This window comes from Erinaceus europaeus, chromosome 3 (assembly GCF_950295315.1).
Source record: "Erinaceus europaeus chromosome 3, mEriEur2.1, whole genome shotgun sequence".
Taxonomy (NCBI): domain Eukaryota; kingdom Metazoa; phylum Chordata; class Mammalia; order Eulipotyphla; family Erinaceidae; genus Erinaceus; species Erinaceus europaeus.
The window spans coordinates 69,103,115-69,125,062 of NC_080164.1; the positions used below are offsets into that span (position 1 = coordinate 69,103,115).

At 40.9% G+C, this 21,948-nt stretch overlaps 1 protein-coding gene across 2 annotated transcripts in view; it reads left to right on the forward strand.

The window, feature by feature from the left end:
• Nucleotides 1-21,948, forward strand: part of RNF149 (ring finger protein 149) — a 41,228-nt gene that overhangs the window by 16,809 nt on the left and 2,471 nt on the right. The window contains exons 3-7 of one of the 2 annotated variants that reach the window (XM_060187433.1): nucleotides 4,276-4,344; nucleotides 8,502-8,584; nucleotides 11,887-11,983; nucleotides 16,684-16,888; nucleotides 18,763-21,913. In XM_060187433.1, coding sequence (XP_060043416.1) covers nucleotides 4,276-4,344; nucleotides 8,502-8,584; nucleotides 11,887-11,983; nucleotides 16,684-16,888; nucleotides 18,763-18,806 — 498 coding nt within the window. In that variant the 3' untranslated portion in view covers nucleotides 18,807-21,913. Of the gene's footprint in view, nucleotides 1-4,275; nucleotides 4,345-8,501; nucleotides 8,585-11,886; nucleotides 11,984-16,683; nucleotides 16,893-18,762; nucleotides 21,914-21,948 lie in introns of both variants that reach the window. The other variant, XM_060187434.1, reaches the window with a different exon arrangement.

The following is a 21,948-nucleotide window of genomic DNA, read 5'->3' on the forward strand; positions in this document are numbered from 1 at the left end:
TGGTGAAACCCAGGCTACAATCTAAATAACTAAGGGAGTGGGGGGAACAGGGGAGAACTTCTGGAGGCATGGCCATGGAGAATCATGGCACTCCCGTGAGGTGAAGTCCAGCAAGGAAGGCAAACTGACTGGTTCTCCCTCGCTCGCTCAAGAGACAAAGCGATTCAGGCAAGAGACACTGGGGAGAATTGAAGCACTCTCATTTAATGGCAGACAGACTTGGGTTTAAATAGGAATTCAGACAAAGAACATATTTCAAACATGTCAGAAATTACAGGTTTCTTAAAGGTCAGCTTGCCCCTATGGTAGGGGGCTGGTATGACAGGAATTGATGAGATACATAAAGGTCTAGACAATTATTCTCCATGATGCAAGCAACTTAATTATCTAAAGGTATTTGAGAGAAACATAGGGCTTAAACCAGCAGGGTGAGATAGAGAGAAGATAAACAAGCTTGATAGATATCAGAAGGCTATAAGGAAATAATGTTTGGAGTTTCACTGACTGAAGTCAAGGAGGTGTTTGATGGAGTATGCTTTCTCTAGTGATCAAAAGGGAGATGATTGTGTGAACTCTGGGTGACTGTGAACTTTAAATGAACCTTAAGGCAGGCAGCCATGTGGCCTGCAGTTAATGGGGAGAGGCAGTGAGGTTTCTGTGGGCTTGAGAGACTGAAAGGGAAGAAATAAGTCTGAGAGTCTGTTTTTCCCCTTTGCTCATCTCGGTTGAGAGAGACTAACAAGGGGGTGTCTTTTCAGACCTCCATCCAAGGATGGGGGGAGTTTTCCCTAATCTCTATCAAGCTTACACATAACCCCACACTGAAAACTCTACAAAAGAGGGCTCACTTGTGTGTATGTAAACAGTGTGATGATTATGCAAAGAAACTCCAAAGTCCCAAGTTCATTCCCCCACACCACCATAAGTCAGAGCTAAGCAGTGCTCTGGTAAAACAAACAAACTCAACAAAATACATCTGAGATTCTTCAGAAACTCATTAAGCCACAGTTGAGTGCAGACATATGTGGTCAGTGGATGGTAAAAGGGTTGAGGCAGAGATTCACAGGACTTAAGAAGTTGTAAAAAAGGGGCTGGACATTGGTGTACCGGCTTAAGTGTGCATAGTGTGAGGTGCAAGGACTCAGCACAAGGATCCCAATTTGAACCCCTAGCTCCCCACTTTTAGGGACGGAGGTCGCTTTACATATGGTGCAGCAGGTCTGCAGGTGTCTGTCTTCCTGTCTCTCTCTCTATCTTCCCCTCCCCTCTCAGATTCTCTCTGTCCTATTCAGAAAATCAAAGGGGGGTGGGGGGTGGGGAAGGCCATAGGAGCAGTGGATTTGTAGTGTAGGCACCAAACCCCAGTGATAACCCTGGAGGCAAAAAAAAAGAGGAGTTGTACTTAATGAAATCTGGTAGAAGTTTAGGAGTTATGCAGCAGGAAAGTGAATTCCATGACTCAGCTGTATTTTTTTTTTTTAAAGTAACTAAATTAGGCACAAGTAAACATAGACATGTGCTTAGTAGATGGGGGAAAAAAATGAGGGAAAGACTCGGGACTTCAGACTGTGCACAGTGGCAGCTGGTGCCATTTTGGTAGTTAAACAGCAGAGCACATGAGCAGAGGAAGGGATGGAGGGGCCTGAACCTGTGAACTGGAGAGAGGGGCATCGGATATGAGCTGCTTACAAGGATCACCAGCATTTAAGGGAAAAACTTGGCCAGAAACTAAACCTGTACTGGCTACTCAGGCCCTGGCACCTGGGGGGGGGGAGCCTTGGGGGGAAACCTTGCTTATTCTTTGAGCGCTCAGAAGAAAGGAATTCTGGGTGGAGATAGACAGCATAATGGTTATGCAAAGAGACTCTCATGCCTGAGGCAAGTTAAAAGAAGAAAACAATTCTCCCATGCTGTTGATACAGCCCGAGCCCCAAATTGGAAATACAGCAAGAGACCCTGTGCTAACATCACAAACACTAAACCAGCCCTCTCCCACCAAGATATATAAATGAAAATCAAACACTGTAGCACAGCACCATCTACTGGCACAATAACAGAAACTACACTGAATGTGGAAATTCAGATATACAACATGACAGTGATGCCAGACAGTACAAATGATAAAAGTAGGAACTCAGTTCAAGAAACTAAGCATGGGGGACCGGGCGGTAGTGCAGCACGTTAAGTGCACATAGTGCAAAGCTCAAGGACTGGCGTAAGGATCCTTGTTCAAGCCCCCCAGCTTCCTTACCTACAGAGGGTCACTTCACAATAGGTGGAGCAGGTCTGCAGGTATCTTTCTCTCCCCCCCCCCCCCCCCCCCCGTCTTCCCCTCCTCTCTCCATTTCTTTCTGTCTTATCCAACAGCAATAACAGCAACAATAATAACAGTGATAAACAACAAGGGCAACACAAAGGGGAAAAAATGACCTTCAGGAGCAATGGATTCGTAGTGCTGGCACTGAGCCCCAACAATAATCCCAGAGGAAAGGGGGGGGGGGAGAGAAAGAAAGAAGAGAAGAAAAGGAAAAGGGACTAATCCTAACATACAGAGACAAATTCAAGTGCTCAGAGATCAAAGAATTACAAAACATGGGAAAAAACTGCCGAGTGTGGATGACACTTTGTTGCTTAAGCTCAGGCTTAAGTAACAGGCCTAGTAAATAGACTAAGACATACCCACATGTTTTCTTCATAAGTTAGTTATATTGTTGTTTTTATCACTGAGGAGTCTTCACTACTTCAGACTGATGTTTTTAGATAGAGCACTAGAATATATTAAATGTTTTGTGGGCAGTTAGATACCTTCAGATCGCGGTCACTCTTTGTAGTTTGCTCCGGTAGATACCCTCGTGTCCTTTCCCAAAAGCAATGCAATGATAAAGGCATGAGTTAGAGGAAACTGAGTTTTTTGATAATGATGATGATTATACTACATATAGAACCCAGAGCTTTGCATAGGAATTGAGCTGCTCCCGAGCTCATTATTATTGTGGTTTTTTTCCCCCTCTTCCCTCCCTCCCTCCCTCTCTCCCTTCCTCCCTTCTTCCCTTCTTTCCTCCCTCCCTATCTTCCTTGCTTCCTTCCTTATCTCCCTCCCTCCCTTGCTTCCTTCCTTATCTCCCTCCCTCCCTCCCTCCCTTGCTTCCTTCCTTATCTCCCTCCCTCCCTCCCTCCCTTGCTTCCTTCCTTATCTCCCTCCCTCCCTCCCTTGCTTCCTTCCTTATCTCCCTCCCTCCCTCCCTTCCTTCCTTCCTTCCTTCCTTCCTTCCTTCCTTCCTTCCTTCCTTCTGAGAGGGTAGGACACCAACAATCTGCTCTGTCATCCATGCAGGTCCATTTATCTCTGTCTTTGTTGCTCATAAGGTGTAGAGGATCATGTTCAGGTCCACATATGTGGAAGCCATGTACTCTATTCACTTCACTGGTCCTGGTTCTGTGTTTTAAGCAAGAATTATGAAGGGGGTGGGAAGAAAGCATGATTGTGCGAAGAGATTGTCATGCCTGAGACTCTGAGGTGTCTGGGTTTAATCCCTTGTACCATAAACCAGAGCTGAGAAGTGCTTTGGTATAAAAATAAATAAACCAGTTAAATTAAATAAAAAACACATATTAAAATAAAAAACAACATGGAGATCTGTAGCTGTCTCACCTTGTGGAGCGCACAAGCTTTTTATGTGTAAGGCTCTAGGCCCAAGTCACAGCACCAAAGCACTGTCTCTATTTAAAATAAGAATGAAAAAGTTGGTCCCATCAGCAGTGATACTGCACATACACAAAGCCCTGGCACCTCAAAAGTAAAAAGGTAAAGAAATCCTGCACCCCCAAGGTGGGAGCAGAGTGGGATTGCTTCCTTATCTCCATGGTAAATCAACTTGTATAGTCATTTATGTGCAAAGACACTGTCTCTCCAGTACAGCCAGGATGAGAATTGTCCAAAGATGGGCCTTTTGAATTTTATGCCTAACTTCTCGAGTATCCTGAAAAGTCAACCTTTTTGGCTTTTATAGGCCAGAGGTAAATATTTCTGGGTCATCTACTGATGATTGGGAAAGCTTTTTCTTTTAGGGATATTGATGATGAATAGGTATATGCTACCCCCCTCCTCAACTTCATGTTTTTCTTGCCAATATTTAGGCATAAGAATTGTTTTTTTTCTCAAACATGGAATTAAAACTGTGTTTTCTGGGAAAAATAGCTCTTAATTGAATGTGGCTATTTGTTTTCATTATAATCCCGTGACAAACTTCAGTAATGATATTTTTCCTTTCTAAGAGCCATAGAAAAGAAACCAAGAAAATTATTGGCCAGCTTTCACTTCATACTGTAAAGCTTGGAGAAAAGGTAAGTCCTAATTTATTATTATTACTATTTTGGTGTAGACTAAAGTATGTGTATGTTTACATGTCTCGTAATGCTTTCCAGCATGCTGAACTCACATCAGAGTATCTGCCAGTTTGACTAACTTTTCTATATGTGTTCATTTTAAAGAAGGGAAAACAGAAGTATTCTGCTGCATGTGTGAAGAGCGACTCAACATACCAGGCAGCCACTAACCACTGTTTGAATGTAAATAACTTAATTTAAAAACTAACTTTCTTAGTCATTTTAGCTGCATTTCAAGTGCATATAGCCATATAGGCTGGTTCCTATTATACTTCTATTTTTTTTAGTATAGAGACAGAGTGAAAGAGATCACAGCACTGAAGTTTCCTTCGATGTGGTAGGGTCTTGGCTTGAACCTGGGTCACACACATGGCAAAGCAGTGCTCTGTCCAAGAGAGCTGTCCTGCCAGTCCCCTGCCATATTATACTGCACATGCATGTCTATCATTCAGGAAAGTTCTACCTGTTGGTTAGATATAGGTGACTGTTAAAAGAGTCTTAAGTTGCTTAAAGTTTGTTATAGACTCTTGACACTTCTTAAATCTGAAACTGCTTGTCCATTCTGTCTTATACTCTTAGTTATAGGGAGAAAATACTGGGATTTATAAAGAAGGAAAGGGACTCATTCTCATTCACTCTTCCTCTTTCTCCCTTTCTCCTTTCCTTCCTTCTTCCTTCCCTCCCTCCCTTCCTTTCTCTTTCTTTCTCTTTGTTTCTTTCTTTCTGTCTTCTCTCTCTCTCTTTCTTTTTTTTTTAAAGAAGTTTTTTTTTTTTAATATTTATTTCCTTTTTGTTGCCCTTATTGTTGTTGTAGTTATTATTGCTGTTGATGTCATCATTGTTGGATAGGACAGAGAGAAATGGAGAGAGGAGGGGAAGACAGAGAGGGGGAGAGAAAGACAGGCACCTGCAGACCTGCTTCACTGCCTGTGAAGCAACTCCCCTGCAGGTGGGGAGCCGGGGAGCTCGAACCAGGATCCTTACGCCAGTCCTTGCGCTTTGCGCCAGGTGCGTTTAACCCACTGTGCTACTGCCCGACTCCCTCTCTCCCTCTCTCCCTCTCTCTCTTTCTTCCTTTCTTCCTTTCTTCCTTTCTCTCCTAGGGAGAAAGAGCCAGAGAGAGTGAAAGAGACTACAGTCCCAAAGCTTCCTTCAGTGCAGTGGGGCCTGGAATGAAAGCTGGGTCATGTATGTGGCAAAGCAGCAAACTATATCCAAGTGAACTATTTCACTGACCCTTCTCTCTTGCTTTTAATTCTCTGACCAGAGTATTGCTCAGCTCTGTCTTATGATAGTGCTAGGGATTAAATCTGGAACCTCAGTCATGAGAGTCTGTTGCATAGCCACTGTGATAACTCCCCAACACTAGGAATTCGTTTCTTAAATTACATATGAGAGAGCCCCAGAGGTGTCTTGCCGGGCTCGTGTGTGTGGGGGGGGGGGGGAGGGGGGGGCTCTATCGGATACAGACCTTCTGACGTGCCTGCTCTGTCATGCTCCAGAAATGGGTGTCAAGAAAGATATACCTTGAGGCAGCAGTGGCGAGTACTACAGGACTCTCTCAGTGTTTGTGGCTAGTGACAAGAGATGACTGAGGACTGTGTTGGCGAACAGTCCGTTTATTGAACAGCAAAGCAGGATTTTTAAGGGGTCGCAGGAGGAAGTAAATTGTTTATACCATATATGGTCAGAGAGGCCAGGGGGCGGGGGAGGGTCAGAATCAAAGGAACAATGAAGCAGGGTTATCAGTAACCAGCAGCCAGAGGGGGGTCCTGAGGGCAGAGAGAAGATGGATCAGATATGATCAAAGGAACGGAAGGGGTGGTGAAGTAGGGAGGGGACCTTCAGTTACTGTTTGATAGAGCAGAACAATGATATATAGATAACAAGGGAGTGGGTTATGCAGGGTCCTTGTGAGACAGGGAGGCTAATAGGGGGGCAGATCCTGGAGGTTTTGTCCTTCCTTGCTCAACCTCTTAGTAGAGAGAGACCGATAGGATGATCGAGCCCCTCAGGCACCCATCTTTCAGTGGGAGGTCCCGCCATGCTCAACCACATCCTCACAATTCCCTACAGTGTCTCAGTGGGGAAAAGCAGGTTCTTTTGCAGGTATTTTGTACATTCAACTGGATATACCACTGCCTGGTCCCTACCCTATAGATTTTTCAAGTGTTGTTTCATCATTCTTGCATGACATGTAAATAAACTATATTCATTTTAGTTATCACATACAATTTTAAATGTTGCATGGCTGATCTGAAATATAATATTTGATAACAATATCTACATGTAAAATAATGTGAAATTTATTGTTAATAAATGATACACATAGCTAACTACATTTTAGCTCATTATATAAAGGTAATATAACTGTTGGCATAAAATTAACATGCGGGTGGGGGTAGATAGCATAGTGGTTATGTGAATAGATTCATACCTGAGGCTCCAAGGTCCCATGTTCAATCTCCTGCACCACCATAAGCCAGAGCTGAGCAGTGTTCTGGTTAAAGGAAGAAGAAAATTCACATGCTAAAGTTGCAGCCACCTGGAGGTATCACTCAGTAATTTTGGGCCACTTACCCTAGGATCCTGGGAAATAGGCCTGTCTTGGGTCAATGCCACTAGAGCCACTGCATTGATTGGTGGATGAAGCCAGAGGATTGCCAGGGCTGCCTACTGAAGTGGGGGGATAGGGCTGTTACCATCCCCAATCCCTCCCTCCAAATTCTGAGATCCATAGAATCTTTTTTTTTTTTAAGATTTTATTTATTTATTTATGAGAAAGATAGAGGAGAGAAAGAACCAGACATCACTCTGGTACATGTGCTGCCAGGGATTGAACTCAGGACCTCATGCTTGAGAGTCTAGTGCCTTAGCCACTGCACCACCTCCTGGACCACCGTAGAATCTTTTTTTTCCCCCTTCTTTTTTATTTGGCAGGACAGAAAAATTGAGAGGGGCGGGTGAGAGACAGAAAGACACCTGCAGACCTGCTTCACCACTCGTGAAGCTTCCCCTCTGCATATGGGGGCTATGGGCTTGAACCTGGATCCTTGCACATGGTAATGTGTCCGTTCTCCATGTTACCACTGCCTACCCCCCTAAATTCTAAATTCTAGATTCTTAGAATTTGTCCAATATTGCTTCTGTTTTGTTTCTTTTTACCTTTATTAATTTGATAGATGAAAATCATAACTTATTTTAATTCTTTCATCTCTAGTGGAGTATTTTCAGCCATTTGCAACTTGTTTTTTTAGAAAATTTTAATGAAATCACTCTTGGCTTTAATTATTCCATAAAACAAGTAAATTTTTTATTTGAAAAATGGTTTTGTTGGAGTAAAGCAGGCATTTACTTTTTTGACATTATTTACTTATTTTTAATGAAAAAGATACAGAGAGAAAGATAAGAGCACTGATCAGCTCTGCTTATGGTGGTGCTGGGCTTTGAACCTTGGACCTCAGAGTTTCAGTCATGGAAACCATTTGCATAACCATTATGCTGACTCCCCAGCCTTCATTTGTATTTCTATAGTTAAAAATACTTAAAAGAATTGTCATCATCAAAGAAAATCTTTTTTTTTTTTTTTTTTTACATTAGAGTACTGCTCAGCTGTGGCTTATGGTGGTGTGGGCCATTGAACTTGAGACTTTGGAGCCTCAGGCATAACAGCCTGTTTGCATAACCATTATGCTGTCTCCACCACCTGAGAAATTCTTTAAATATATTTTTTTGCCACCAGGGTTATCAAGGGTCAGTGTGAATCCACTGCTCCTGGAGGCTATTTTTCCCTTTTGTTTATTGTTGTTGGGTAGGACAGAGAAATCAAGAGAGATGGGGAAGACAGAAAGGTAGACACCTGCAGACAGGAGAGCTGGGGGCTCAAACCAAGACCCTTAGGCCAGTCCTTGAGTTTTGTGCCATGTGTGCTTAACCTACTGCACTACTGCCTAGCCCCTTTAAATAACTTTTAGTGAGAATAAATGTAACTGCTCAGTAGTAATTGTGTTTACATAATGTTTACCAGTGTATTAATGGAATACAAATGGTCATTGTTTTACACCATAGTGACTTTTATATATTAAGGATGTCATAAACCCTTTCTTCTTTTATAGGGAATTGATGTTGACGCTGAAAATTGTGCTGTGTGTATTGAAAATTTTAAAGTCAAGGATGTTATCAGAATTCTGCCATGCAAGTATGTTCTTTATACATCTTAAGATGTTAGAAAATATTTGGCAAGTTTCTAACAGGAGTTACTGTCATGTCATGCTACTGGGATCATCTCATCTTTTAGAAAAAAATGCCTCTGGCTTCAGGATGTCTATATTGTGTCATTTTTAAATTACTTTGCTTAGGGGGGACTGGGCAGTAGCGGGGGGGGGGTGGTGGTGGTGGTGGTGGTTTAAGCACACATGGCGCAAAGCGCCTGAGTTTGTGCCCCCAGCTTCCCACCTGCAGGGTGGCGCTTCACTGCTTATGAAGCAGGTCTGCTGGTGTCTATTTTTCTCTCTCCCTCTCTGTCTTCCCCTCTTCTCTCAGTTTCTCTCTGTCCTATCCAACAACAACAACAAAGGGCAACAAAATGGGGGAAATGGCCTGCAGGAGCAGTAGATTTGTAGTAGTGCAGGCACTGAGCCCCAGCAATAACCCTGGAGGCAAAAAAGAAAAAAAAACAACTTACTTTGCTTAGGAGACATTAAGACTCATATCTTGGTTGTAGTTTGACTTTTTATTTTACAAGCTAAGTTTCATTAGAATCCTTGGGTTTCTGGGTTTTTTTCTTAATATTTTATTTATTTATTTATTTATTTATTTATTAATGAGAGAGATGGGGGAGAGAGAAAAAAAAAAACAACACCAGACATCACTCTGGTACATGTGCTGCTGGGTATTGAAGTCAGGACCTCATGCTTGAGAGACCAACACTTTATCCACTGCACCACCTCCCGGACCACGGGATTCTATTTTTTATTTAGAACTGGAAAACACAAACACACAATGTTTCAGGACGAAGAGATGAATGAAGCATGACTGGTAAAGGGAAAGAGTCAGTAGTGACTAACAGAAAATGAGTCCAGCGAAAACAGTGGCTTATTACACCCTGGGTTTGGGCTCTTTAGGGGACTGTGTAAAGTGAACATTCCTCCCTTAATTTAGAATTAGAGAACTTTTTTTTAATGCAACACTGGGGAATAAACTGAGCTATCTCCTAGTCCCATGATTTCCTTCTTAATAATGGGTTACTTGGGGATAATAACCTGGTTAAGCACACATGTTATGGTGTCCAAGGACCCAGCTTCAAGTCCCTGGTCCTCACCTGCAGGGGGAACACACTTCATGAGTGGTAAAGCAGGCCTGCAGGTTTCTCTCTCTTCTCTTCCCCTCTCAGTTTCTGTCTCTACCCAATAATATGTAAAAATATTTTTAAAAATAATGGGTTACTGTTTCAGAGAATTACTATCAGCAAAAGGCTTTACAAAAGTTAACATTGTTGAGGCATATGAAAATGACAGCATTAGAAAACATATTTATTATTGAGGAAGAGAACCAGAGCATCCCTCTCACACATTCAATGCCAGGGATTGATTTCAGGACCTTAATGCTTGAGAATCCAACATTTATATACTTCTGGGCCTCTATAGCATTTTAAGTGTGGTCAAATTTACTTATACTTCATACCTATCAGAAGCAAATCACAATGTATAATTGTTTCCTTTAAAGAACTTTAGTGTATGTATATACAGTTACTTTATAGTAGATTAATTTTCTTTCTCTTTTTCCTTTCTATTTCATTTGATAGGACAGAGAGATTAAGAGGGGAACGGCAGATAGAGACACGCAGACCTGATTCACCTCTTGGGAAGTGTGTCCCCATCCTCCCCTCTGCTTATAGGTGGGGAGTAGGGGCTCAAACCTGGATCCTTGCATAGTAATGTGTGTCACTACCCAGCCCTGAGTAGATTGATTCTAAGTAATTTTGTGGAGGAAATGAATGACTATCAGAACAAGGAACATTTCCTGATAGCTAACAATTTACTGTGAACATTTCTATGGGACTGGCGTGGTGGATACTTAATGAGTTGGGTTCAGTGTAGGTTTATGGTAACTTTAGAGAATTATTAACAATAGAAAAGAGTTCTCACTTTAAGTGGGGAGAGAACAAGCCTTTCTGTCTTAAACACTGTTAAGGATGCTACACAAATGAACAGTCCAAGTCTATAAAATTTCTGTTGGTAGCAGTAGATAGATACTGAGGTCTGAGGAGTTTAGTACTTGCCTTACCAGCAGAAAGGTTATATGTTCCAGGTATACATTTCCTGGTCCACTTACTGGGGTTTTTGCCCCCCCCCCCCATTGTTTCCTGTGCTTTTCTTAACAACACTTTTCCAATAAACATGTTTCTTTTGTGTTTTTGAAAAAACATTCCTTGGGTGGGGGTAGATCGCATAATGGTTATGCAAAGAGACTCTCCAAAGCCTCAAGCTCCAAAGTCCTAGGTTCAGTCCCTCTCACCACCATAAACCAGAGCTGAGTAGTGCTGTGGTAAAAAAAGAAGGAAAAAAAAATCCTTTGTTTTAGTCAGTATTGGCTTGAGAATAGAAAGATCAAAAACACTATCTGTGAAAGATCAAAAACACTATCTGTATTGTGTAGTTCTTATACTCTTAAGACATTTTTTTTTTAAACTGCGACTGCAGATATGCTTGAAGAAGGAAAAAAAAAACCGGGAAAAGTGTTCAACAATAGTAGTGAACAATTATGACTATTTATTGTGCCCCTAACAGTTGTGAGCACATAAAGTGCCCTGTGCTATATGTAGGAGAGATTAAGGAGCTAGATTAAAAGTCACATCATTCAGTCATACAGCTGTACTTGAGCCCAATCTGTTTGGCTCCAAACCTCATGCAGCTAACTCCTTCATCATGCATAGAAATTACAATTCAACAATTCACTAGATAAAAGAAATGTAACCAATCAGACCAGTAAAGAATGTACACAGGCACATTTTTTTAATACTGAAAGTGATAGTTGTTTGCTATAAGAAATATAGAATATGAACAAAAAAAGTAAAAATAATGTTTTTAAACCTACAATACAAAGATGATGTGTTAATATTTTGTCGTATTCACATTTGAGTTATTTTACACTTAGTCTTATAAGGCTACTGGCCTAATATTAACTATTACTAATATCACCATTAGTTTACTGTTGGTTTAACTATACCACTTTTATTTCCAAAAGGTCTGCAAGTAATTTAGGAGTAAATTATATAAAGATAAGCTATGCTATTTTTTGTTGAGTAAGGTGAAATTTTTCTCTTAGCACCAGATACTTTTTAATGTAGGAAATAAAATAATTACATAGAGTAAGTGAATAGACTAGTATATTAATTTGACATCAGTTAACTTGTAATAAGAGGGTGAGTTGATAGAATGTGTTACTTCCTTTGTAAGATACATATATTTTAAATCATTAACACATACTTAATTTTTTTAGGCATATTTTTCATAGAATATGCATTGACCCATGGCTTTTGGATCACCGCACTTGTCCAATGTGTAAACTTGATGTCATCAAAGCCCTGGGATATTGGGTTTGTTACATTTTTGTTTATATTCAATCTCTGCCCTGGTTCTTCCTGAGTAACTTGATTTCCTTACTGATCGTAGACAAGAGAAATGGACTTACATCTCCCCTAGTAGTCTTAGGGCTCTCTGAAGACATTGGCCTCGTTAGTAAAAAAAATTCTTAAAACTGTCCAAAAAATTAACTAAATTGTGATTGTAGAATAATATGCTTAGATGTTCCCCCATAGAGTTTGTAATTACTTAGAGCAATATATTTGGTATATTACACTGCAGAATGTATAATATACTAGTTGATTTTATTACAGAATGGCCTACAAGGCCAGCTGTTCCAAGTTTCCCTCCATCTTCAAGCTTTAAGAGATAGTATAAGTAAAAGACATTGAGTTGTCCTAAAAGTCATAATGTACTTCTATGCAAAAGGTACATCCTGACTTTTCCAATAGCTTGATGGTTAAGGTATTTGCCTGGGAGGTGAATAAGGCATTGGGCTCTTAAGCATGGGGTCTAGAGTTCAATCCCTGGCATTGCATGTGCCAGAGTGATGCTCTGGTTCTATCTCACCCACTCACTTCTCTCATAAATTAATTAATTAATTAATATTAAAAGGCTATTGAAACAACATTGTCAGTAATCTCTATAATATCTTAGTGCTATATTTCCAAGTGTGGATTCCAGAATGCTCTTACTACAGGCATACAGAGAGGTGAGGTGAACACTCAAGAATAACCTTACTGAAAGCTTACCTACTTTGATGTTTAGAAAAAAAATTCAGGGCTGTGGTGGTGCACCTGCTTGAGCACACATGTTAGAATGCACAAGGACCTGGGTTTGAGCCCCCACCTCCCACCCCCAGTCCCCACCTGCAAGGGGAAAGCTTTTTTTAAGTGATGAACAGGGCTACAGGTGTCCTTTCTGTTTTCTCTCCCTCTCTGCCTCCCTCTTCCTCTCAATTTCTGGCTGTCTTTATCCAATAAATAAAGATAATTTAAAAAAATTTAAAAGGAGGAAATAAAAAAAATTATTTTGAATTTTCTAACATTCACCTAGCCATAATTTTATTATTACTAATTTAAATTTTTAAAAAATATTCTCTTTTGTTGCCCTTGTTTTATTGTTGTAGTTATTATTGTTGCTATTGATGTCGTCGTTGTTGGATAGGACAGAGAGAAATGGAGAGAGGATGGGGAAGACAGAGAGGGGGAGAGAAAGCTAGACACCTGCAGACCTGCTTCACCGCTTGTGAAGCGACTCCCCAGCAGGTGTGGAGCTGGGGGCTTGAACCCAGATCCTTACTCCAGTCCTTGCACTGTTATTATTTTTTGGTAACTTTTTCTTTATTAGACACATGCTAAAGCTCATTTTAAGTCACTTTACCAGTGAATTCATATCTACAAGTTTGTATAAAAGGAATTTCACTGATCTTTAGCATTGAGACTTGATGCTGGGGCCTCACTGCTCTAGCTAATTTTGGGGTGGAAAGAGAAACAGGGAGAAAGGGAAAGATGCCACAGCACTGAAGTTTTCTCTGGGTGCTTGAACCTGGGTTGTGCACACAGCAAAGCGGGTGTGCTAGCCAGTTAAGACATGGACTTTGTTAATTCTTACGAGTTTTGTTTTTGGAAATGCATCTACATTTACATATATTTTTTATTTTTTATTGTTGTTATTGCTGTCATTGTTGGATAGGACAGAAATCGAGAGAGGACAGGAAGAGAAAGATAGACACCTGCAGACCTGCTTCACCGCTTATGAAGCGACTCCCCTGCAGGTGGGGGTCCGGGGGCTCAAACCGGGATCCTTTCACCGGTCCTTGCACTTTGCACCACCAGTGCTTAACCCACTGCACTACTGCCTGACTGCCAAGTAATTGATTCTTTTTTTTTATATATTTATTTTATTTATTTATTTCCTTTTATTGCCCATGTTTTATTGTTGTAGTTATTATTGTTGTTGTTGGATAGGACAGAGAGAAATGGAGAGAGGATGGGGAAGACAGAGAGGGGGAGAGAAAGCTAGACACCTGCAGACCTGCTTCACCGCTTGTGAAGCGACTCCCCTGCAGGTGGGGAGCCAGGGCTCGAACCAGGATCCGTATACCGGCCCTTGTGCTTTGCGCCACCTGCGCTTAACCTGCTGCGCTACAGCCCGACTCCCCAAGTAGTTGATTCTTAAGTCTTTAGAGGACAAGTATGCTTTTGTCTGCATAACCACTGGCCCCTTCCCCTTGGATTTTATAGATGGTTTTGACACAGTCTTACACAGTAACTAATTCTCATTTCTAGGAAAAGCACCAATACAGGACAACCATGAGCTGTTCTTTACATTTCCAGCTATAACCACACTGACATTCTATTGTTTTTTGCTGTTTTCACTTATTTTCGGCAAGCGTTGTTCACAGGAATGCCATCTAAGGCCTGGATCTGACCTTGGCTTTGTGTAGACAGAAAAGTAAGGCTGCCCTTCTGCCTATGGGCTCACAATTTCACTTTATGGATTAATGAGCAAATACCCAGACAAGTCTGAAGAGGTAGTATGAGACTATAGGGGAGAAGGGGCAGTCTGCCAGATCACAATGGAAAGATAAAGGGGATGAGTTTTTTTTTTTTTTTAATTTCTTTATTAGGGGGTTGATGTTTTACAGTCGATAGCAGGGGATGAGTTTTGAGTTTTTCTTTTGCCTTAAATGTTTTTATTTGGAAGTTGGGTTAAGCACAGGTGGCGTGAGGACCAGTGTAAGGATCCCAGTTGGAGCCCCCGGCTCCCCACCTGCAGGGGAGTAGCTGCACAAGCAGTGAAGCAGGTCTGCAGGTGTCTATCTTTCTCTCCCCTCTCTGTCTTCCCCTCTTCTCTCCATTTCTCTCTGTCCTATCCAGTAACAATGACATCAACAATAATAACTACAACAATAAAAAACAAGGGCAACAAAAGGAATAAATAAATATTTAAAAACTTTAGTAAAAAAGTTTTTAAATGTTTTTATTTATGAGCGAGAACAAGAACATCATTCTGGTATATATGTTGCCAGGGATCAAATTCAGGACCTCATGTTTGAGGGTTGCCATCTCCTGGGCTGCAGAAGTGAGTTTTTAGACAGACATCTGAGCTCAGTGTTAAAGGATTGATTTATCCAGCAGATCAGCATGCTATATAGATTGATGGAATGTCCACAGGGTTCAATATTTAGAACTTTAGACTGGAAGGTATTTCAGTTGGGCAGTCATTTTTTAAATACCTAGGAAAATAGATTAGGGGCCTGGGGAGATAGCATAATATTATGCAAACAGACTTTCATGCCTGAGGCTCCCAGGTTCAATCCGCCTTACTACCATAATCCAGCACTGAGCAGTGCACTGTGATAGAAAGAGAAAGAAAGGAAGGTAGATCAGGGTAGGCTCAGTGGAAGCTAGACATCACAGCAATTCAGTGGGATGGATCCATTATGTAGTGTGTAGTCACCAGTCTTGCTCTGAGGATGTTTAGTTACAGAGATGAAGCAGTAGTATACAGCTTGGTATTTATTTGGGAGGGAGCAGGGGCTCCTAGAACATGGAGTAGAGCAGTTTGCCAGCAGTGCCCTTGCTCCTAAGGATCTGGAGAAGAAAAATGGAATGACTTGTTTTTCACTTGAAACAAAGGTGACAGTGTGAGTCAAGGTTCACAGAATCTCATAGAAGCCCTCTTGCGTAGGTCCCTTTATCAGCACATCCATCTAGTGCAACATAACTTTGACTCTGGTATTAATAAAAAAATGCCAATAGGGCTCTTGCCCTCGCTTTTGTCAGTTTGTTGTCTCCTCCTCTTCCTCCTCCAAGACTTTATTTATTAGTGAGAAAGATAGGAGAGAGAAAAACCAGGTGTCACTCTGGTGCATGTGCTGCTGGGGATTGAACTCGGGACCTCATGCTTGAGAGTCCAATGCTTTATCCACTGCACCATCTCCTGGACCACATGTGTTTTCTTCTTTAAAGTAACAAATGGGATATGGAGAAAGACTGACAGCTGATAGATACCCTGTCAATAGGGACAGGGCCAGAACTGATCATTTTTGGGTGAGCTAAATAGAGTTTGAGGCCCTATTGTTCAGAACCTTTGTTCACCCCTAGTTCCTCTCTGTAAAGCATCATGAGGCGGTTCAAGCTCCTGGCTAACAACTATGGTGGATAAGCAGCAAAGACCTGGAGCTGATTCACAGCTCTCTCTTTTCTCTTTACATAAGTTTTTAATTTATTTTTATTATTGGATAACGACAGAGAAATTGAGAGGTATGGGGGAAAAGAGGGAAAGAGAAAAGACACCTGCACCCCTTGCTTCACCACTTGTGCAGCTCTTTCCCCCTGCAGCTAGGGACCAGGGGCTTGAATCTGGGTCCTTGTGCACTGTAATGTGTGCACATAACCAGGTACTTCACCACTTGGCCCCACTGACTCACATCTCCATTGAGGAAAGCAGGAAAGTGCATTTGTAACAAACCTTTACTTTTTGTCAATAGTTTAAAACTGTGCATTACTTACATTAGGGGAGAATTGTTTTGAGACAGCTGCCTATTGGAAGTAATCTTTTTCTGATGTTAAACAAGACATTGATGGGTTTTGTTTTTTTTGTCATGATGTTTAAAATAAGTATTCTATGTGAATTTATTTACAAAAGATGTTGGTAAGCTTTGTGTTACTTAGAAAAGGTGTTTTTGCTTGTTTCAATTCTCAAGGGAGGAGAGCATGAGGATGTGCGGGATATGCCCACTACAGAACCTCCCCTGGACAGTGTCCCGTCTGCTGATTTGAGCATTACATTACAAGATGATGACAGAAGTGAAGGAAGCAATTTACCATCATCATCTTCCACCAGTGAAACTCTGTCACAGTGTGATGCCAGTTTTAAAGAAGATGCAGGTGAAAATACAGCCTTACTAGGTAAGTAGCTTGCAGAGCATAGAACAAAAAATATCAGGAACCAGGCCAACAGTTGCATTCAAGAGGCTCTCATTTGGAGGCATCCCACTCATTACATTGAGCCAGAGTGCACACTCACTTTTTCCACTGCCTCCAGTTTCCAGAAAGAAAACTAAATTTGCTTTGTCTGGTGCATGACCCCCTTGACATATTTAAAGACATTTAAAGGCTCTTACTTGGACTAAACATTCTTTGAAACCAGTTTCTAGCTTGCTCTACATTCTTCTTACCTATAGTGCATTATAATTCATCATTGTCTCTCCTCAAAGGACTCTTAGAACTAAGATAATATGACTTGCATTAGTGTATAAATATAAAAGCAAAAATTAAGAAAATAAAAGCAAAAATGTCAGGAAGATAGCTTACTGAGGGAGCACTCCGCACAGGATTTGCATGCCTGAGGCTCCAGTAGGTCCAGGTTGAGTTCTCAGCACCACAGTTAGGTAGAGGGGAGTGGTGCCCTGAGATCTCGCTCACTCTCATAAAGAAATCTTTTAGATAACAGAATGGCACATACTCTGAAGAAGTTGGTCTCCTTCCCCCAGTTGTCTATTTATTGTCTCCAGGATTATTGCTGGGGCTTGGTGCTGGCAAATCCATTGCTCCTGGAGGCTCTTTTTCCATATTATTGGATAGGACAGAGAAATTGAGGAAGGAAGGGGAGATAGAGAGGCAAAGACAGACACCTGCAGACCTGCTTCACCGCTTTTGAAGTGCCCCCCTATAGGTGGGAAGCTGGGGACTCAAACGCAGATCCTTGTGCTTCATACTACCAAGTATTTGGTTATCGTTATATTGATGGGGAAATTTATGTATTAATGTGCTCCTGTGTTAAAGCTACACAATTTAACTTGAGAAATATTAGGTTGGAAGAACTGACACTTTTAAGCAGGTACTAATTCTTTCTTAGTACCTGGGAAATAAGTGTGACAATTATTAGTGTAGAGCATTCAATGGAGAATGTATTTCTATTAAAATCTTACATTATCACGCAAAGTGCAGGGACCGGCATGAGGATCCCAGTTGGAGCCCCTGGCTCCCCACCTGCAGGGGAGTCGCTTCATAGGCAGTGAAGCAGGTCTGCAGGTGTCTGTCTTTCTCTCCCCCTGTCTTCCCCTCCTCTCTCCATTTTTCTCTGTCCTATCCAACAACAACGACATCCATAACAACAATAACTACAACAATAAAACAAGGGCAACAAAAGGGAATAAATAAAAATACAATTTAGTGGTCCGGGAGGTGGCGCAGTGGCTAAGGCACTGGACTCTCAAGCATGAGGTCCTCAGTTCGATCCCCGGCAGCACATGTACCAGAGAGATGGCTGGTTCTTTCTCTCCTGTCCTTCTCATGAATAAATAAATAAATAAATTTTAAAAATAAATTAATATATATATAATTTTTAAAAATTTGGTCCTCTTGGATTTAAAGAAGTATTCTGTTATTGCAAGAATGTTGACATCTTTTTGTACTTCTCTTTCTCTTATTACTAAGAGGTATGGCTGAGCTTCTGTGGCATTCTCTCTCCCAAAATAGCTTTTGACTGTGCTCTATTTCCCCATTTGCAAAATGTGGGTAATAGCTCACTAGTCTCTACCTATAGTATTTCTGTTTAATACATGTATATTGCCCACTAGCGGTGTTTATGTAATTGAAGTTTAAAATACTGGGTATGAGTAGATAGCATAATAGTTATGTAAAGAGACTGTCATGCCTGAGGCTCCAATATCCCACACCACCATAAGCCAGAGCTAAGCAGTCCTCTGGTTAAGAAAAAAATAATTTCAAAAAAAAGTTTAGAATATGCCAACTGACTAATCTTTGTTGCTCTGTTGTAGAAATAGGCAGGAACGACCTTCAGCGTGGAACACCAATCTCCTAGCTGATGTCCCAATCTCAGCATCATGGTCAGAACTTTGGCTTGAATTAAAGGTTTTTTTTCTTTTTTAAAGGCAGTTTGTATATTTGAAAATGATGTACATTTTTTTACCTTTCAGGTTCTGAGTTGTTATACAAAGACTAAGATATTTTAGATACATTTTGATTGGTCTTTAAATATCTATCTACTAAAGCATATTGTTTACTAATAAGCATTGTGTTGTTTCAGACCACTGGGAGAGGCACTCTGTTATAGTGTAAAATCACACTTTTGAACATTAAACTTGTAAATGACAAGAGAGAAATTTAGTTTTATTAGACATCCTACTATATATAGAATTCAAAACCTGGGAACATCTTTCATTGTCTATTTATTAAGCACTAGATAACTTTAGAATTTTTCCCTTTTATTTTTATCCCCCACCCTCTACCACCACACCCGTCCTACCCCCAGTTTAAGCAGAGCACTACTCAGCTCTTATTTATGGTGGTGCCAGGGATTTAAACTAAGACCTTGGAAGCCATCTCCCGAGCCTGTTCTCCGCCCCCCTTTTTTAATCACCACCAGGAAAGGAGAGAAGGAAGGAGACACAGAAATAAGAGAGATCATAGTACCACTTAGCCATCCTTGGAGTGCCGTAAGTGTTATGGTTCAAAGCCAGGCCCTTATATATAAGGCACATGCTACCTGGTAAGCAATCTCCTGAGTCTTACTACATAATTTCTCATTTTTTCTAAAATAAGAAAACCGAGATTTTTATATTGCACATGAGCATTAAGTTCTTCATTGCCTTGTCAAGGAAATCCATCAGGTGTACTTTTTAAAAAAAAAAAAAATTATTTATTCCTTTTTGTTGCCCTTGTTGTAGGTTTTATTGTTCTTATTGATGTCGTCATTGTTGGATAGGACAGGGAGAAATGGAGAGAGGAGGGGAAGCCAGAGAGAGGGAGAGAAAGACACCTGCAGACCTGCTTTACTGCTCGTAAAATGACCCCCCTGCAGGTGGGGAGCTGGGGGCTAGATCCAGAATTTTTTTTTTTTTTTAATTTATGAATGAGAAAGGTAGGACAAGAGAAAGAACCAGACATCACCCTGGTACATGTACTGTTGGGGATCAAACTCAGGGCCTTATGCTTAAGAATCCAATGCTTTATTTTATCCACTGTTCCACCTCCCAGACCACTACTTTTTTTTTCCTTTACAAATGATGTGCATACTAGTCTCAACTATTTATCCACAGTTAAAAGGGAGATAGGTGAATATATGATCTTCTGTTGTAAAAAAACAAGTTTTCTTGATTAACTTAAAAGCAGATTTTCTTATCCGCCTATCCTTAGACCAGGGAGTAGGCTATCGAAATCTAAGTCTGTAGCTGACTGCTCTTTCATCAAGTTTTAAGAAGTGAAAGACACCTGCTCTCTCTCTTAAGAGGTAGATGTTGAGGAAGATGGAGCATTATTTTTAGAAATTGAAATTGTAGCCCTTTGTTATTCCTAATTACTGTGTATATGTTTACTTTGTGGGTAAAAATAAATGCTTATTGAGAAAAATGTAATTTTCAAAGTTTTTTTGTGTCATGCCAGGAAACAAACCCATGTTCTCTCACATGCACTCTGCCACTGAGCCACATTCCTGGCCCAGTTTTTAATATTTTTTATGAAAAGGAGGGAGAGGTAGAAAAGGAGACACTAAACACCACCCCACCATCTATGGAGAACCACTTGTCTCTGTCCTTGCTGCCTGCTTGCAATACTGGGGGCTGAATCCAATGCCTCACATGTGGAAGGCATAAGCTCTACGTACTGATGAGTCACTTTGCCAACTCCCAAGTTTTTTGTTCCTTGGTTCTCATAGAACTAAAATTCAGTGGCGCAAAGCACAAGGACCAGCATAAGGATCCCGGTTCGAGCCCCTGGCTCCCCACCTGCAGGGGAAGTTGCTTCGCAATCGGTGAAGCAGGTCTGCAGGTGTCTTATCTTTCTCTCCCCATTTTCCCCTCTCTCCATTTCTCTCTGTCCTATCCAACAACAATGACATCAACAACAACAACAACGATAACTACAACAATAAAACAAGGGCAACAAACTAAAATTCAGGGACTGATCATGATAGTTTTTTTTTTTAATATTTATTTTTATTTATTCCCTTTTGTTGCCCTTGTTGTTTTATTGTTGTAGTTATTATTGTTGTCATTGTTATTGGATAGGACAGAGAAATGGAGAGGGGATGGGGAAGACAGAGAGAGGGAGAGAAAGATAGACACCTGCAGACCTGTTTCACCACTTGTGAAGCGACACCCCTGCAAGTGGGGAGCCAGGGCTTGAACTAGGATCCTTATGCGGGTCCTTGTGCTTAGTGCCACCTGCGCTTAACCCGCTGCACTACAGCCCGACTCCCAATAGTTTTAAATAATTACAGATATATATGTAATTTAGTTAGTAACAAATAGAACTTTGTTTCAGGAGGGGGTAGATAGCATAATGGTTATGCAAAAGAGACTCTCATGCCTGAGGCTCCAAAGTCCCAGGTTCAATCCCCCCGCACCAACATAAGGCAGATCTGAGCAGTGTTCTGGTAAATAAAATTTAAAAATAATTAAAAAATAGAACTTTGCTTCAAAGATTTGAGAACAGCACAGTTGTAAATCAAACAGGAACTGTCTCATTTCTGGAAGCGTAAGTTTTTAACAGCAGAAAGAACAAATTAGCATAAAATAGAAAATACTTGAGTGCTTCGCAAATTTTCTTTGATAGACAGTATTTTATATGGCCGTAAAATTGATAAAAGTAAAATACTACCACAGTTTTGCTGAGGCAAAGATAATTTAAAATGCTGGAATACAAGTAATACAAATGAGTAATGAGGGGTAGTTTAAGGGTAGTTTTATTATTTATATCAGCAATTTTTCTTCTAACAACTATTATAAAAGCTATTTGTTCAGCAGTGTAGAAACAGTATTTAACTTTGAGAGTCACGTGAAAAGGCTGTGTGTCCAGTAACGTGAAGTGCTGTACTCCACTCCTGCCTGTGTGCTGCTGCTTCTGGGGCTTCCAGTCAGAAAAACAGGATGGTCTAGAGGAAAGGCGCAAAAACACAGCAACCCATGACAGGTAATATTCCCTGCATGCCTTTTTTAGTGTTTTAT